This window comes from Lemur catta, chromosome X (genome assembly GCF_020740605.2).
Source record: "Lemur catta isolate mLemCat1 chromosome X, mLemCat1.pri, whole genome shotgun sequence".
Lineage (NCBI taxonomy): Eukaryota > Metazoa > Chordata > Mammalia > Primates > Lemuridae > Lemur > Lemur catta.
This window is the reverse complement of record NC_059155.1, coordinates 65770630-65790273: the sequence shown is the minus strand read 5'-3', so window position 1 is coordinate 65790273 and position 19644 is coordinate 65770630. Positions and strand designations below refer to the sequence as shown.

At 38.5% G+C, this 19644-nt stretch overlaps 1 protein-coding gene across 3 annotated transcripts in view; it reads right to left on the bottom strand.

Annotated features, from left to right (window-relative positions):
• ARHGAP6 (Rho GTPase activating protein 6) overlaps positions 1-19644 on the bottom strand; it is a 470040-nt gene that overhangs the window by 40482 nt on the left and 409914 nt on the right. For all 3 annotated transcript variants that reach the window (XM_045538565.1, XM_045538567.1, XM_045538568.1), the window contains exons 3-7: positions 19324-19395; positions 10556-10812; positions 8327-8522; positions 2736-2791; positions 119-269 (exon numbers count right to left, since the gene is read on the bottom strand). In XM_045538565.1, the coding sequence (XP_045394521.1) occupies positions 119-269; positions 2736-2791; positions 8327-8522; positions 10556-10812; positions 19324-19395 (732 nt within the window). The remainder of the gene's footprint in view (positions 1-118; positions 270-2735; positions 2792-8326; positions 8523-10555; positions 10813-19323; positions 19396-19644) is intronic.

Genomic DNA, 19644 nt, shown 5'->3' with positions numbered 1-19644 from the left:
GAGACTGATAAATAAGAACCAAAATAGTTATCGGGAAACCCATGCACAAGGTTTTGATGAGTGAGTTGGACATCCGGTATTCTAGGGCCACTTTCCCACAAATGGCTGTATTACGCACAGAGAGTGTTGATGAAAGCTGTGTACAGCTCCCTGGTGAGAAGGGGGTCCGGCATGTCCCTCAGGAACTCCTTCAGCAAGGCTGCCACGTCATGAACACTGTGTTCCTCCTCCAGAGAGACATCAATCCCACGGTCAAATTCCTCACGCAACTGGAAAAATAATGGTTTAAGTGGCAGCCATGTAACACCATACCTCAACGTGTGGTGTTCAGCAAAAGAAGTGCTGCGACACACAGCATCTGGAATTAAGTCTGCACAGACCCCAAGAAGGAGAAGTAAACAACATGTAGCCTTGATCTGAAGAATCTACACAGCCCAGCTATGAATATATATTAGATGCATTATTAAATAAAACTATCTGTGAATTTACTGATAATGATGTAAACAGAAGGGCTCTATAACAGCAACCAGAAGGTTGGGAGGAAGAGCTAAGAGGTAGAAGAGAATTTAGGTCAACTATAAATGTGGGAAGGAGAAGTTAGTCTATTATGCAGCAGTTCTGCATGTCACCAATCCTGCCATATTGAATGTTGATAATTTACTGAGGTACTCAACAAGAAGGCCAAAGAGATTTTTTTGCAAACAATAAAATTAAAAATCCTGATAAGATATATGTGACTAAGCCTTAAAAGTTGACAATAACTAAATAAAAGCTGTCTTAGATATGTGCAGTAGCCTTATTAACAATTACTAGAAGGATTCCCTGCCTTAATCATACTAGGTCTATTAGTAAGCATTTACAGCAACAAGAAAACAAAATAGCAAGAAGAAAGGAGTAATAACTCCGCATTCTACTTTTATTTCTGATAGCTCAACTTCTCTTATGCATATTCTCCACTGTAAAAATAATTATGTAACTTCATGAATCTATGCTATGCAATGAACTTCTCTAAGAGTTCATTTGTTCAATCATTCATCCATCCATTTCATTCAACAAAGATTTACTGTGTATTTCCTGTGTACCAGGCCTTGTTACAGGGCCCCAAAATACATAGTGAATAAAGAGGTAAAATTCCTACTCTCCTCCATCTCTCAGACTGGTAGAGGGACAAGGAGATAAGCAAGTAATAAACCCATAAATGACGAGTTCTTAATACTGTGACTAGTGTTCTGAAGAAAAAGTATAGGGTGCTAAGAGGTGATATAACAAAATAAAATGGTGAATAAGTTAGGGCATATTTCACGCTTGAAAGCTAATTCTAAGTAAACACTAATTATATTTTTATTGGGTAATCCTTAAATAAATCTCCATGCAAAGGCTTTCTCTTTGATGGATCTACATATAATTGATGAATAATTTCTAGCACTTGGCCACCTGTCTACCTGATGAGAATACCCATCAGTGTCCTGAACTGCTCGTTGATTCCAGATTAACTCGCCATCAGCATGCATTAGGCAGCCAGAACTAAGAAGCCTTCCATCGGCTCCAATTTGTTATCTTTCAAACACACCATGTTTCTTTTCTGAGCACACACACATGCAGAAAGGATGGACCATACAAAGAGCTTGGCCTCTGAAGTTAACAGTGACTGGTTAATTTTGTGTGATCTTGAATTAAGTTTCTTAATCTCTCTAAGCCTCAATAGAAGTGGGTTAAAGGGGCTACTCTCACAGCTGGTGGGCGGATTAAATGAGGTAACGTTTGTGAAAATATTCTGCAATTCTGCACAGGTGAGAGGTCTAAGAAATGTCACTGTACTACCTTCCTGCAAGTCCTGCTGTGAAACATTAAATGTTGTTCAATAGTCTCTTGTGTGCCTCTTAAGAATAAAAACCAACAAATCAGTCAGAAAACATACTTCTTTTGAAAGACCTTTTTATCTTGACAAAAAAGATATATGAGGAGGCACTTATTTCAGTTACTTTCAATAATATGAACAAATATCATTTCTTCAGCTTTATCCAACTACAGTTTATTTTCATTTGACTTCATTTTTGAGTTGCTGTGTTCCTTATTTCCTTCTGTTGGAACCAACAGATGGAAAATAACATTTTAATTTTCTTTTCCTAACAAATGAATTATTTTCTCAAAGGATGGTTTACTTTTTATGAAGCCATCACAAACACAGATATCTGCCTCATCTCAGGGACCTATTCCTGAAGGTCTAATCTCAAACTTCTGTTGCAGGAATGTTGCACAGTGCTGAACAGACCAAGGGGTACAGTCCCTACGTGAAATATGAATTGGGGATCCATGGAAACTTAACAAGAATTATATATTTTTGAGAAAGCAAAGCTATAAAACATAGCATCTTATGTGAAGAGAATGTTAATGGCATTTTTCATATCACATTGTAGTAAAAATGGTTGCTATACAACTATTTTCTGTATTCTATCACTTACTAATCAGGCATTCACTGAATCTCCTGCTTTTGCCATTTCAATGACATGTTTATAACTAGTTTTGTTTGCCTGTCCATAGCATGGGCACATCCAGATATTTGCTTTCAAGTGTTTGATCCTAACTCTATAACAACCTTTCTGAGCTTACTATAATTGGTTGGAGGGTTAAAAAATGATATTCAAAAGGGAATTTGCATACACTTGAACTTTGCACAAGGTAATTCAAATGAAAGTCAAGTGAAACATACAATATAATTTTTACTTTTCACTTACTTGTCTCACTCTCTTTTTTGAGCTTCCAACTCGGAATATCCCCACTGTCTGGAGGCCTGCAAATAAGCAAACAAAATCAACAGTCCTGTTTTATGGCTTTCGACTCTGTAGGAAATCAAAATAGAGAGCAGAATGCCAGCACTGTGCCGTAGCATGCAGAGTGATAGTAACTTCACAGCATACAGCAATGCTTCTTTCATCCCACACCATTTATATTTTTCCAGATACTTAAAGGTCAGCCCTTTAAGCACCACAATCATTTTATGTGAAATGCTTCAGGTAAAAAATTTTCCACGTGATACTATATATTTCTACACCTTCTCCCTATGAGAGAAAATAATGCTAACATTTTCTTCATTATTCAGAATAATTACCTAAACATGAATTTTATACAGATTTTATCTATTTATCAATTTTAAAAATAGATACTTCTTGCTTGGTCATAATTAAAATTTACTTCTTAAAATCTAGAAAATGCAGAAAAATGTAAAAATAACATAATTTAAAAAACACCTGATGCAGAAATAATCACTCAGTATTTCAGTTTATTTCTATCTAGTCTTTTCTCCATGAATATATATTTTTTAACATAGTTGAGAGAGAAAGAGAGAGAGAGAGAATGCTACTGCCTTCCCTCAATATTATGCCACAAGAATTTTTATGCCAGTAAAAATTCCTTGTAAATGTCACATAAAATGGACGCAAACTTTTCTATTGTGTGAATGGGCCACAATTTACTCCATATTCCCCCTTGAATGATGTACAGGTTCCCCGAAAATATACATGTTTGTTTTACTGTTATAAATGACCCTACTGTGAACAACTCTGCACACACGCCTTTGTTCACATCTCTGATTGATTTTCTTAGGATCATGTCCCAGATGAGAGAATACACCATGTTAACATGTGCAAAATGTCAGTAGTGCCGAGGTTGAGAGACCCAGTTCTAAAATAGTAGATCTCTTAAAAAACACAAGCAATATCACTACCACGTGTTAGAGATTTCAACAATAGTTCCCTAATAGCATGAAATTTACAGTTAACAGCCACATAAGGTTCACAAACTGTGATATGGTCCATGTACCTTTTAGTCTCCTAATCTATGTTTCTCCGTCTCTGTTTAATTTTTTCCTTATAATTGGTTTGATGAAGAAATTGCAATGATTTCCCACTACAGATCTCCCCACCGTCTGGATTTGGACACTCCATGGTGTCATTTACGCATTTCTTCTCTGATCTTTATTTCCTGTAAAGAGTGAGTTAGAGCCAGAGATTTCTCTGATTCAGGTGTGATTTTGGGGGAGGAGAGAGAATACTTCATAAGAGGTATTGTGTACTTCCCTCAGAGGGCACAGAATGTCTGAATGGCTCTTGTTTCTATGGCAGCCATTAATCATTGCCATTGATGAGCACTGTCTACATTTATTCTTTCATTGGTGGCTCATTTTCTCTTCATTTGGCATAATCGGTTATGAGAGTGATGCCATATTGGAGGCGCTAATGGCCATTTGAAGCCATATGAAGGAAGAGAGCTCGTCTCAGCAAGCAGAGAGACAGGGCTCATGGCCTCACCTGAATCCTGGATTCAGCTATGCCTGAATCTGGATTAGATTCCCAGTATATAAATAAGGATGTTGTTGTTCGGTTTTTGGGGGACTAGGGCATATTGGTTAATCTAGTTTTATCTGAGTTCCTCTCTCCTGCCACTGAAAGAGTTCTGACTAGTACAATATATAATTAAATTGGAAAGAATTTAAATCTTTTAACGTTTAAAATTATTTCTTTCCATCCAGAAACAAAGTAAACATCTTGATTTGTTTAAGTTGTGTTTTATACCTAGTGGTAGAGCTTTGCAGTTTTCTTCATAGAAGTTAGTTTCTTATCATTGAAGATATTCTGGGTATTTTTATATTAATATAAATAAGTTATTTCATTATGATGATACATAACTGAGTATTGCTCTTATGTTGGAAATGGATACCTTTTGTATATTTATTTAATGGTCTTGCCATATTATGTATTAAGTATGACTTTTTAAGTTGGTTTTCCAGGGTTTTTTAGTTAGAAAAGATAACAGCCATAAATACCTCATCTATTGATTCTGTATCTCTTAAGTGTTATCCTGAACTTCCAGAATAATTTGGAAGAATCATGGAGAGAGGCTGGTTATTGCTGACTCACATAAGCACATAGTGGTGTTTTACTCTCTTAGGGGAATGCTACTCTGCATCTATTTTCAAAGGATTTCAGAACCCTCCTTGTTACTGCCATCAGTTTGTCCGCCTCATAACTGAAGCCAACTCCCAACCTCATTTATTGCTTCTACCTCTCTGGGAGATTGTAAACAGGATAATCAAGCTATTTAGAATAAAATACAGAATTATATTTCTTCATCTGCAAAATGATCATAATTAGTACCCACATCAAAAGTTGTGCAATGATTCAATTAATGCATATAAAATACTTAGAATAATATATGGCAGTTACCATTATATAGAGAGAAATAGGCCCTGAATGAACTGAATGGGTCTCTTACATGCAAAATACAAAACTTTAATATAATAGTAGGTCTTAGTAATTTTAATTTTGGCTACATTTTTTATTCTCAGATGGTTTCTGAATGGTTGAAATTTCTTTAGAAGTGAGATAGCACATAAAAGCATTTTCTACACAGGTGGGACTATTCATTTGGCTGAAATACTCCAGGGTGTTCAGAAATACTCATTGCTGTGACATTATTTCCTCAATTATAAGTAATTTTCCCTCAGTAACAATGATTGTGATTTAAAAATCTAATTAGTAACTAGGTGGTGATTAATTGCTGTAATTTCTATGTATCTCAATTGGTCATAATGTTTTAAGTTTTTTAAAAATTTAATTAAATTTCTTTTTGAGGGTAGAGCAAACGGCAATCTTTAGATGGCCGGTGCTTTCTTCTGACACAGGCATATAGCCCCTTCCTCAAAGGGAAGATACAGTCGAGGCATTCAGTAAACGTGACAAGATAGTCACTGATAAAAACAGGTGTGCATCAAAAAAGGCATAGATCTGGCAACGATATATGATTTTTCTGTGTCCTGTACCAGAAATTGATGTGTTTACCTTTCTCTCCTTTCCTTCAGAAACCCCCAAATCTCAGGCTTAAGACTTCAGGAAACGGGGCAGGCACACTGAACAGTAGGTCTCACCCGAAAATCAGCCTAAATATCATAAATATAATATAGTTTGATTCCCTACTATATTCTTGTCTGTGTTTTTGGAAATATGTGCTTCTGAAAAATTGAGGAAGCTAAAGGAATTCTGATCTAGTAGTACAGAAAGCATTTGGGTAAAAAATAAGTGAGGAAGGGTTGTGTACATGAATATAGATGGGCCCAATCTAATTGTCTAAGACCAAATTTGGAGAGGGTGAAAACACCTTTGACAAATGCTTATAAGGCTAAAGTGACTCAAGCCCTCTGCTACCCATTTCAAAAACAGGCAAATAAAATCTTATGAAAAAATGTTTTTGAAGTTTGCTCTTTCTTCATTGATTTAAAGTGACCAAGGTCAATATCTGTTTGAGTTTGAACATGTCTCTTAATTTTCTGGAGCCACTTGGTTGAAATACTATGGAAACCTGGAATGGAATCAGTGCTTGGAAGGCCAAGCAGGTTATCTTCCTGCCTTTAGTCCCTAAACTATATGTTAATGATTCCAAAAAAGAAAGTGAATTGCCCTGTTTTTGAATATACTTAAAGGAAATGCTATTTTACAAACTGTAATTCATGACAATTTATTTTCAAGAAAACAAAAAGACATACCAATTTTTCTTTCACAAAAGCAGTTACTCAACCTGGCACTAGATTTTTGTGTGACTAAGGTACAATTTTTTTTGCTATAATTCTTTATAATGCTTCCAGTTCGCTCTCTATAATATTCATAGAGGAAAATTATAATTCTAAAAGTATGTGTCTCTTTTTCTACCTCACAGTGAAATTTAGGCTGAATTTACATATTCACAGTATTGAATTCCTTAGTTGCTAAGCTATTTTTTAAAAAATAATTCTGTTCAAATAACATTTATTGAATATCTACATTGTGTTAACCATGATAATAAACATTGGAAATTCAAAATAACTGAGACATTTTCTTTGACTTCCAGTTTATTTTCCAAGGAGATAGGAAGATAATCAAATGCACACACACACACACACACACACACACACACACACACACACATACATAGAGTCATGCATCACTTAAAAACAGGGATATGTTCTGAGAAATGTGTCATTGGGCAATTTTGCCAGTGTAGTATAGTCACACCTATATGCTACAGCCTACTATACGCCTAAGCTATATGGGATAGCCCATCACTCCTAGGCTATGCGCCTGTATAGCATATTCCTGTAATGAATACTGTAGGAAACTGTAACGCAATGGTATTTGTGTTTCTAAACACAGTAAAAATACAGTATTCTAATTTTATATGACCACAGTCATATATGTGGTCTGCTGTTGACTGAAATGTTGCTATGCATCACATTGACTGTATCACATGACTGTATTTGGATATATGTGTGTGTGTATATATAAACACATATATAGAGAGGAGGCATGCGAAACATAAGGTGAAGAAAATAAAAGAACCTACACTTAAAATTTTATATAAACAAATAAGATTTTAATACATTAATTTTATTGTCACCCATGTTATCCAGTGATTTCCATATCTATTAAAGTGATTAAGAAATTTAGATACATCCTTAATTTTTTTATAAAGTCCCATTTTGATTAGAAGAAAATAGATGAGAATGTTAGCAATAGTTATTATGTCTGCATGGTAGCATGGTAGTCTATGAATTTTCTTTCCTGTTTACTTTTTTTGTACTACAGTGAAGCATATTATTTTCATAGTAAAAAAGTAATTAAGAAACTTTCCTCATGTCCTTAAAATGCATGATAACACAAACAAATTTAGATTATGGAAATGGAAGTTTAATGAGCCCAAAGTCTAAATTTAAGAAAACTTTTAAAAGAATTGTGTATCATTTTTAAGTCAACATATTAACTGGAAAAGAGTGACTGTGGAGAAATTTGAAGTGGACATCTTCCACAAAAATGCAAACAGCAATATGTAAACCTTTTGTCAAAAAGGATATATTTTCTGTTCATTTTAAGCAACAATTTCCAAATCTTCTTGTTTTTTTTAAGGAATCTGGACTCTTATTTTTCAAAGGAAAACTTGTGAGTAACCTCAATGTATAAAAGATAAAAATGGCTCTGCTCTGTTTGAAAGGGGTCCTGAGGACAGATGCAGCCCAACAGACCCCATCTTTCCCTAAATTGCTTGGTTTCCAGGGCCACTTCTGAGGACTGTTGGGGGCTGAGCAGTCTGAATACCATCAAGTTGATTTTTCCCCCACAATATTGTTTAACCTGGTAATCTCTTAAGCAAACTCTCACATCTGTACACTTCCTTCACAAAGGAAGTTTTGGTCCGGAGCCTGATCAAATGAACACAGAATTGAAACTGGGTGCTTAAATGAATTATGCTTGAATAAATGAAAGTCTTTAGTACTTGATCACTGACGGATAAGTCTACTTACCATGTTTTTCTAGATGCTGACAGCAGCTGTCCACCAGTCTGGGGACTTGTCTGTAAATGGGATTCAGACTGAGTTTCTTATCTCTGGCTTTTTCTTTTTTATTTTGAGCCTCAGCAGGCAAGGAAAGCTGTAAAGCTTCTAGTAGTCGAGACTGATTGTCATCAAGATCGGTGATGGAATCCACTGACATGGCACCCTGCACATGACGCACAGCCGTGAACAAAGAGTACAGACAGACAGGCTAAACAGCTCCCCCAACGTGCTGGCTAGTACAGACTCCTACTCGTGACTATTTATCATACTTGAAATAATGCTGCCTTGATTTCATTAGTTGTGCTGCCGGTATTAAAAGAAACAAAATAAATGCCTTTTTGAAAGAGTTAGGAAACCTCCACAACATAGGCCAAGGTAATGGCAGTTACAATTTCAACAATAGGCAAAATTTTCCAAATGGAAGACAAGAGATGGAAAACATATAATTAAAGTATTTTGGCCCAACCATTTTATTTCTTGAAACAAACAAACAAACAAACAAACAAAAAATCACATAATAAGTGAGGTAGTCAGAGAAGTCTTGTGAATAAAAAACTCAACTATGACTCTAGGAAATAGATTTTTAAAATAGGAGGATTTCATAAGATGGTCTTAGTTTAGTTTCTCCCAGAAGCTTCACAAAGTGTGTTATTAGGGAAATGGTCCTAGGAAACACCTGTAGGAGAGTGGGGAAATGAGACAAAGAAGGGAAGGCAGCAGACGAAGGGAACATCATCAAGCCTATTACTACCGTGGGCAACTGGAGCTCAAGTTCTCCAGGGAGCTCTAGGAGACAGTGCAGATCATGCACCTCAGAGCCAGCCCTACTAAGGAGTGAGGGAGCAGGGGTATTTATACACCAAGTCTCAAGAATCATTGATTACGAGAGCGGCCTCTGCTAGGGGCAGGGAGTTAAGGTTATCTCCTGAGTACTTACAGCCTGCCATCTATCTGCATGGGCCAGGTGCCTCTGGCCATCAGAGAAAGCCCTCAGCAAAGAGATGAGGTGTTGGCAGGTGGAAGGTGAGCTCGCATGCTAGGAATGGGAAGGGCTCAGGGAAAGGGAGCCAGGCACCAACTGTGTTAGCTATAGCTACCCATCCTTGATGAAGGTACAGGAAGAAGTTGGCTACTGGTGCCCTAGCAGGGCCTGGACAGAGGAGAGAGCATTTTGGGACCCCATTGCCCAAGCTCTAGATTTCCAGAAAGCTCAAATTTAGAGTTTTGGTGTTATTGTCATAAGAATTTATACAGAGTCTGAGAAACAATGACAGAACTCAAAAAACAATTTCATCATGCAAATTCCAGTATTCTATAATTTCATCATTTTTTCATTTTAAGATATAATTAATACTGCAAAAAATAGAAGTGGCTGAAGTCCCCCTCTACCTTGGAGAAGTCCTGAATGTTGGGGGCTGATTGAGAAATGTGAGTTTTAAGTGGGAAGTGTCTGGGGTTTTAGATAAGGCAGTCTTCAATGGCTGGCGGTGGCAAATTAGGGCCTCCAGGTGAGAGAAAAGGGAGAGAAGGTCTCCCAGTGACCTAGGAAGTTTAAGAGATGTTTATTAACTGATTCAGCCAATCACCATTCAGTTTGCCTGAAAACTCAGCTTTCCAGGTTTGAAATTTGAAAAACCAAATAGCCCAGTGCCTAGAACTTAGTACTCATGTAACAATTGATACCATATTGTTACAGTATTGATTTGAAAGAGGATATATATAGGATTCTGTGGGTTTAAGAAAAATAAATGCTCCATTGATAAGGAAAAATCTCATTGTGTATGAAGACCTGCAGCCAATGCATTTTGGCCAGTCATGTTCTCAGACCGGTGGGAAAGAAATTAGCAAGAACACTGGGCCCACCCTGGAGCCTCACAAGCTAGCAGGAGAGTCTGGCCACACAACAGACCATAAGAGACCAGGATCATTGGCGATACTGTAGAATGTTTAGGCTATCATGAGGTACAGAGGTAACAAAGGAGGGATACCCAACAGCTTTGAGAGCAGTCAGGGAAAGGTCTGAGGGTATGCCAGGTGCCACATGCCTAGTGTAAATTTTCCCTAAATGGGGTCATTGACAGATATTTGAACACAAACTACATAACCAGTTTTCATCTGAACAAAAACTCAAAGAACAACCTTATACATCTTCAGTTTTCCTAGCATTGGTGTCAGAGAAAATACTGGCCAACTCACCCTCCTCCTGGCCCTAGGAGCTGGTTCCGGGGTGTTCGGGGATGTTGACTCATTTGGTGTTTCTGAGGTTGAGCTGAGAGATGAGTTACTGCTTGAGAGTTCTTTGTTTTGTCTTTTGCTTCCAAATGGGAGGAGGGAAGCCACAAAATCGGATGCATCCTTTTGCTCATCCCTCTGCAAGTCCTGTTTGAGTTTATAGGCCCGGTCATTCGCAATGACTTGGGATAAGGGCATTCCAAATGCCTGTGGGATAAATTCTGGAATGAAAAAACACACATTAGCTTTCAGAGACTGCCTGGACCAGTGAAGACTCTCAGTCATCTTTCAGACATAAGATTCTTTTCTGAAGAATTGACTCATCATCAAAATACAGAGGTGACTTTTATGTTTATCACAATGGCCAAAGTTTCAATTTCAATAAAGAAAGCTAGTATGTATAAATGCATCTTAGATGTCTAGGTTTCTAGTTTTTCTCCGCTTGCCTCAAGTCTGTTTTAAAGGAAATAACTTTACAGAGAAGTGTGACATTTTTGACAGAGTGTAAATAGTGTTTTATCTTCATGAATACACAATTTTACAACATCTTAGTCTTTGATTTATATATCTCAGAAGCCTTCAAAGCCTAGAAGGCGTGAGGAGACTGCATTCATACATTCATTCAACAGGCATTTATTGAATACCTGCTACATGCCATGACAAGCTATGCAATGGGGGCGGGGGGCATTAAACTTATAAAAGGTCCAGTCCTTACTCTTCAGTGGTTCAGAATGTGGGGTGGAGGGAGGGAGTGGAGAGTCAGACATGCAAATAATTATAACACAGTGACTATCATGTATTGTAATAGAGATGCATGAAGTGAAGGCTGAAATTCAGTTCAGTAAATATGCTTTGAGGTTCCCAAATAAGAGTCAGCATGTGAAGTGATAACCTGAGAGGGGCAGCTTGGGAACTGATTGGGAAGAAGTTTTCTCTGTTTTCATTGTGTTCCTTGCTCCACGCCTTATCTCCAGCCAGCTGGGTTGGGGCTGTCACCCTGATGATCTACACTCAAGCCATTCTGCTGGTAACATGCAGAGTGGACCCGACCAAAAGATATCTGGTGGGAGCCTCAGAATACGATTTGTTAAATCCTCCAGGAAGGACAATTTAGAGGAAGGGGGATAATGCATAAATCTATGGCTTTATTTGGAAATGTACATATAGTTGCTTTCTGGATCTCTATAGTAAATCCGCTTATATACATTACCTTGGATCCTTAGGGCCAGGCATTTTATTGGTGATATTCTAGATTCATGCTGAAAAGCACTAATAATTTAATCAAATTCATTATTCCTTTTAGACTTCAAATTAGGTCTCCTAGCAGCAGCAAATTAGAGTCTAGACTCTTCATTATTTTCATAAGCCCTATGGATGAAGCCAGAATGATCAAGGGAAAATAATTCTAAGGCTGTTTCTTATTTGAAAGAAAAAAGCTAACATTAAATCAGGTGGAAAGAGGCTTTAAAAGGTTTTCCTCCTTGATCTGTGGCAACATTTTTAACATCACTGTGCTAGTGGCCAAGTCTACATTAAAAGCATAAATGCTACTTGAAAAGCCTGTACCTCTAGTTTTATCAAAACATGTGATTTGTTTTGAAGTAAAAAATCAAAACTTCAGCATTTTGGGATTTTCAGATGATGCTTGCCACTCTCTATCAACAAACTAGGTGACATATAGTAATAAAAAAATTAGGCATTTCTCCTTCAAGTGATTCAATGTGGACAGTGTAGTGAGATACAATACTCACTACTGATAAAAGGCCATAGAGCTACTAGCAAAATTAGGGACCAAAAAGGATAGTACCAGACCACTTGTTGTGCACCCTGAGGATTTATTATATAAATCAGTGCCGTCTTGTCTGTGGAAATAATCAAATTCAAAAAGGTTGAGGAAATCTGACAAGACTGACAGCTACATGAAATAACAGAAATGAAGGGAGATAATAAGAGCAAAAAGAACATTGATAAATGGAGCAAGTGACACGTGTCTGCACAGGTAGGCTCGCTCCTTAACAGGTATTTACTATAAGATGGGCACTATTGAGTCCTTTCCCAGCCATTTTTCCCATGTAAGGAAAACCAACCAGACTTGTTTAGATAATTCTTACATCTCTGGAACAAAAAGAAGAAAAATTGTTTTCTTTGGAACTTGTCATTTTTAATATCTAAAAGTCTGCCACTCTACTTGTAAACTGGAATAATTGAATACAAATTAAACAAGTGAAATACATGAAGTCATTCTTCCCCAATTTTTATTTCTTTTTTATTCCCATTCAAGAGATGTAGCCACCCATAACAGATATTTATTTCTGTCTAATAGGTTTTCTTTTCTGGTTGAGTTTATTCCTTCAATGGTAGAGCTCTGATGTTGTAGTCTCTCTAGCTTTGTGTTGCTTTCCCTGAGGACTCTTAAAAACTTTGGAAAGGAGGCCTCTCTTTGCTCTAAACTGTGTTGCAGTGCCTATTCGTATATGTGAAATTCTAGGAAGGATTCCTGATTATTATTTCTTCTCAAAAATATGGCTATTGTGAAATTGAGGACTCATCTCAAGTCTGTAGAGCAAAGCCCACCTTTATGTGTAAATGAAGTGTTGTTCTTCTGTTACGGGTAAAAGGAGCCTCAAGACTCTTGGTGTTGACAGAAGCTAACAAAGTTGATAATGGGTTTTTCAAACAACAAGGAAATTACCCCAGACTCACAGTGCTGGGGCCGGCAACGATGGGTGTCATGTTCACCAAGGAGAGGCTTCCCCGTTGTCCTCATTAGTAGTCACTGTCTATTCTCCCTGTTCATGAACCTTCAGGTCAGGAAGTGTCACTCATCCTTTTTGCTCCCTATGGCTACTTGCAGACCTCTACCCTCCCATTTTGTGGCAGAAATCTGCTACTGCCAGGCTCCTCTCATCCTCTGCTCATTGTACTCTTCCACTGTCATTGACTTTGGCTCACAGTCAGACCCCCAATCTACCATCATCCTAGGTGACATGGATGTCCACCTAAATGACCCATCAGACTCTATCCTCACATTTCCTTGACTTTCTCCTCCTCCTCTTACCTTTTCCTGCATACCATCTTTGTCACCCAATCTCTTGGTGCCATCCAGGGCCTTTCCTCATCAGAAATCATCCATCTCTGGAATCAGGCTTCTGCACTGACCACAACTCCCATCCTTCTGGCAAGCTCTGTCAGTTCATCCTGTTACGGTCCCACCCTTGCACCAACTCTGCCACGTTTGTCCACTCTGTTAGCTTCTGCCCATCAGTCTTTGCTTCCCTCCAAATTAGAGTTCTCCAACACTCCAATCCAGATGCTCCCACTATCTGCCCCTCAGTGGCTGCATCTGGATGACTGCCAGAGTGCATCTTTGCCTGGGAGGGACTGACACCACTACATGTCATGCTCACCAACCTCGGCCAGGCCCTTAACACTCACCAGCAGCCCCATTTCGTTTCTCTGGTTGATTCAGCCCTGCTACTCTTTTCAATAACCAATTCCACCCAGTCCATTTGCCTGCAACCTCAGATCTTCTCAGCAGCACCTCCCTGCAGGCAAATGATTCAGCCTCTGCTTCAGCAGAAGAGCAACCAGCAAGTGTGAAGCCTTCCACTCTTCACACCTGCTGTACCTGTGCCCCCACCTTTGTGTGCCGTGGTGGCGTGACTACAGCTGCCAGCCTCACTGCCTCACCCTAGTTCCCAGGCTCCCCCACCTGCCCTACAACTACTGATAACTTTAAGCCATGAATAACAGTGTACTGCAACCAAGACCACAAAATAATTATCCTAATGCTCTTAGAGAATAAATCAGGGCTCAGCAATTGTTTTCTGTAAAGGGCCACATAGTGAATATTTTAGGTTCTGTGGGCACAGATGGGGCTTAGAATGCCTGGGATGCGAAATTATGAGGTGCTTCTGCTCAGGCATGCAGAGTGAGCATGTCCTTCAGGTCTGTGCCCTGGTGCTCAATGTGCCTCTTCCCAGGTTGCACAGGCTCTGTAGTAGCTACTCAACTCTGCCAGTCTAGTGGGTAAGCAGCCACAGACAACAAGCAAATGAATGGGCACAGCTGTGTTCTAATAAAACTTTATTTACAAATACAGCTGATGGGCCAACCCCTGCTATAAATGACATTTTCTTGTGCCTGTACCTTCGACCTCTTCTTTTTCTACTAGATATTTTATACTAAATATATTCAAGCAGCTCCTTTTGTAAAAAGTAAATAACACTTGACCCACCCTACTTTCTCCTCAATGGTTTACCACCTCTCTTTTCTGCACAGTTAAAATTCTCTGAAGTGTTACCTTTCATTTCTGGCCTATACCTTTCTTACCTGCCAGTCTGTCCTCATCTCATCCAGTCTAGCTGACACCTCTACTGAAGAAAACAGTATTCTCCAAGTTATTGCTGACTTCAGGGTCATTAAATCCAGTGTTTTTGACAGTTCTGTTTCATTTGCCCTCTTGGCAGCCTTCAGCCCTGATGGCTGCTCTCTAAAACACTCTCTGTCCTTTGCATCCTGAATATACTAACTGGGTTTCCCTCTACTTCTCTGGCTACATTCTTGCTCCTTTTGCTGGATTTTCATCCTTTACCTGGGTTTTCAATGTGGAAAGTCCTCAAAGCTCAATCCTAACCCTTCTCCTCACTCTGGCCTCTCTTCATAAGCAGGATCATCCATGCTCATAACTCTAATTTCCATCCCTAGGAATTTGACACCTTGTTACTACCTTCAGCTCAGACCCCTCCTCTGAGCACCAACCACAGCTTCCACCTTTACACCTGGATATCCCAAAGGCATCTCTTACTCCCCATCTTCCCTACCAGGCCCTATTCAGATTTCCAATGGTCATCTGTTCTTCACATGGGAGAAACAGAATTCTGAGAATCATCCTTGATATTTCACTCTTTCTCACATCTCATTTCTACTCTATCATTCAATCCTTGTCATTCATATTCCCCTCATGTTAACTCTCATCTCCATCCACTTCTCTCCACTTCCACCATTACTCCCACCCTAGTTCAAGGTACCATTATCTTTCCCCTGGACTTCCAAACAGCCTTCTAACCAGCCTTCCTCCCTCCATTCTGTTGTCACCCTCATCTTACACTGCAGCATGGAAATCTGTTTAAATACACCCTTAAATCATTCCCTCTTTAGTATGCACTGATGGTGTGCTCCTCTCAGCATGTAGACCAAAAACCATGCTGTGGCCCACACAGTCCTGTGGGAGCTGGTCCCTTCCTACCTTTTCCTGAAACCATACTCCCCCTGGTTCTCTCTTCTCTATGACTAGCACTCAATGACAGCATTCAATATACGTTCTTTGTGAATTTCGACATAGTGGTAAGTGATAACTTGATTTTTCTGCTGCTATTTAATATGGGGCAAAAGTAAAAGTTGTATCAGCTTTTCCTATATCATGTTACTGCACAGTTCACAATGAGTGACAGACAGTGAGGAGCAATAAAACATGGCACAATATGATTTCAACATAAACAAAGGTGTAAGAACTGAACTATCCCCAGTTTTATGTTGCTAAATATATGACATGATATGAAAATGTCCTGGGGGGAGGGACCTATCTCCCAGACTTATGTCACAGTAAAACCTATTCTTCATGCACTTGGATCAAGAAGCACATTAACTGGAACAAAGCAGTTATTTTTGTTATTTCCCCCCAAACTAATTTCTTTTTGACATAAGAAGGAAATTTTCTGAAGTTCTGAAAGTTTTAAAAACACTTCTGGGCCGAGCGCGGTGGCTCACGCCTGTAATCCTAGCACTCTGGGAGGCCGAGGCAGGTGGATCGCTCGAGGTCAGGAGTTCAAGACCAGCTCTGAGCAAGAGCAAGACCCTGTCTCTACTAAAAATAGAAACAAATTAGCTGGCCAACTAAAATATATATGGAAAAAATTAGCCGGGCATGGTGGCGCATGCCTGTAGTCCCAGCTAGTCGAGAGGCTGAGGCAGTAGGATTGCTTAAGCCCAGGAGTTTGAGGTTGCTGTGAGTTAGGCTGATGCCACAGCACTCACTCTAGCCTGGGCAACAAAGCAAGACTCTGTCTCAAAAAAAAAAAAAAAGTCATATAGGCATTACTTTAGTGACAGGAGGGACACAGGAGTGTCACATGATATGCTACATATTATATCAAGACATATCAAAGCAATTAAATAACACATACAGGGCTTGATTCATTCTGATGAAATCAATTAATATGGTGACATATCAAACATTTATGATTCACTCTTTATTGGGAGAGCAATTCAATTCTAAAAGGCTGCTCCTATTTATTTTTAGATGACCTAACCCAAGAGATCATTTAGAGTTTCCTGTTTTTCTTCTTTTACTCTTGGAGTCAAATGATGATCATTTTTCACATGTGCAGCTGTTACAAACCCAAATGCTAATACTCATCTGGAAGGAAATAACGTGAACTGATTACAACTGTGCCAGAGCAGCACCCCACCCCCTCACACCCTGGTTCTCAGGACATCCATGTGATGACTCCCAGTGTTGACATGGACAGGGATTTATGTTCATAAAAGATGCCCCAGAATTGGTCTTCACTTAAGCTTAGGATACCTTGTTTTAAACCATCAAATCTACTCTTAACAAAACCAACCTCTTTTTCCACAAAGCCTGATATTTCTCCCCTTAGTTGGAAGGGTAATGTGTCTTTTATTTGGAACCACCAGAACCTGCTTTCCTTTCCCCACTTAGCTCCCTGTGAGGGAGTATAGAACACTGCAGTTTTCACTGAGCTTATGTAAATATGATTTGGTCTGAAAAATATATAATGGCTCAGTGTGTATTGGCCCTTCCTTCCCTATTCATGTGCATTATTTCTTCTGCTGTTTTGTACATAATATAAGCAAGCACACATATATCTTCTTCTGTTGAGGTAATGCAAACATCTATCTCCTGCAAAAATGCTCATTCTGCTTAGTCTAGCCCAAATGGACACTTTCTGAAAAATCACCTGATGCCTACATTATATTATAAGTATTTAAATCCTAATATCAATATAATAATCCTAGGAAAAAAACAACTTTAAAAGATAATACATTACTTATACCAACCTGAGTGATCCCTTTAATATACTCTATACACATGGAGAATTATTCTAATCAAGAGAGGTAACAATGCTCAACTGCAGGAATAGAATGAGCAAAAATTCTAGTTTACAAAAGCAATGTTGGCTACTAATATTCAGGTCATTAGAAAAATAAGAGCAAGAACAAAACCAATTAAATATAACAAAATTTATTAGACAATGATAGGTCGCTGGATAACCCTTTGCCTTCCTTATTTCAGCAACAGATTCTGCTGTGATAGGACATGCCCTGGTGGGTATCTTGTTAATATGGACCAGAGTTCTCATCCTAGAAGTTGCACATTAGAAGCTCATAAAAATTCCCATGCTCAAGGTACCCTTGCAGACCAATGGACTCAGACTTCCTTGGGTGGGGGTCTTGGAATTTTTAAATGTTCCACAAGTGATTCTATTGTGCAGTCAGAGGTAGGGATCACTGATACTTTCACTTCCTTTTCTCCAATTTAAGGGAAACCTTTGAAATGTCTGAATGTATTTTGGTTGAAGGTGGTGCTACTAACATCTAGTGAGTAGAGGCCAGGGATGCTGCTAAACATCCCACCACAATGTACAAGGAAGCCCTCACCACAAAGAATTATCCAGTCTAAAATACCAGTAGTACCAAGGTTGAGACACCCTGCTGTAAGGGATGCAAAACAATGGTTTTCCATTCTTTAGAATTCCTTATCTCCCTTAGTCCAAAGAACCAAATGTCACGACCCTTTAGGCACAGTTCAAGTTCTGCATGTAAAGATCGAGATCAATGGTGTGAAATAGGTTTTGTCCAATACTGATCACAATGCAATTATTTTTAACACCCTTGGTCTTATTGCCTTCCATTACCTTTCAAGCAGAGATTCAACCATTATATAAAAGAACTCCAATGCAAGACATATATATGGCTGTCCTCATTCAACACTCATTCACTATGTCACATAAAGTGAAAATAAACTCATACGACCACACCATTCAGCAACCATTTCATAAAGGACTATAAAAACAAGCCACAAGAAACTGGACTGTGTCAATGGTCTCAGAGAATATTAGTTAAAAATGACTACAAATACCTCAGAGTGGCTAAAGTGTCAGTTCTCTAAAGAGGCATAGACGAGGACACAAAACAGTGTAAGAGTCAATGACTCTCAAAACATATGGCCAAACAATAAGCATGCTATGATCTAACATAAAAATGCTGAGAATGGCTCATCTTCAGTAACCCATGAGGATGAAACTATTTCTTTCCAGTAGTCATGGTAAGAAAATCCAAACTCTTTCTCATTCAACTAGCCCTGCCTGTCTGAATTTGCCAGACAGCTGGTTAGAGTTAGAGATGCTGTCCATGGCTACTCGACCCAAGTCCTATTTATGCATAACTGATTGGCCAGAATCATAACTGGAACCATAAACTTGGCCAAGGTCACGCTCTGCTCAAACCAGCTGAATTCATCAATTCAGTACAGGGCTACTCAAATATAGAAGAGTAGACCAAAACAGCCCTTAATGACATTCCATTGTAGAAATTCAGTTTACATAATAGAGTTGAACCACGTATATCTATGCAGTTCAAAACCCCCACCAAATTCAACCATTATGCTCCATGAAAGATGCATTTGCTTTAGTTACTTAATCCTTTACCTCTGTCTTTGTTTTTTTCCTTTCCTAGTGAATCCAGTTTCTTTCTCAAAGATTTCTTTCTCTTCTGTCCGTCTGTAAATATTAAAAGAATAAGAATTTATGAAAACAAACATATAAGTCATATTTTACATTATTAATAATTACATTTTAGCAGAAGTATGGCTTTTCTCTTACTTCACTGATAATTTGACAGAGTACCAGCTCTGAGAATACATAAAAATCTCTGATTTGGATAGCCCATATAATCAGAATCTTTATGCATGCTCTTAAATTTTCTTTCAGTCATGGAAAGTATAGGAAAGTTACCTCCTTTGGAAGTAA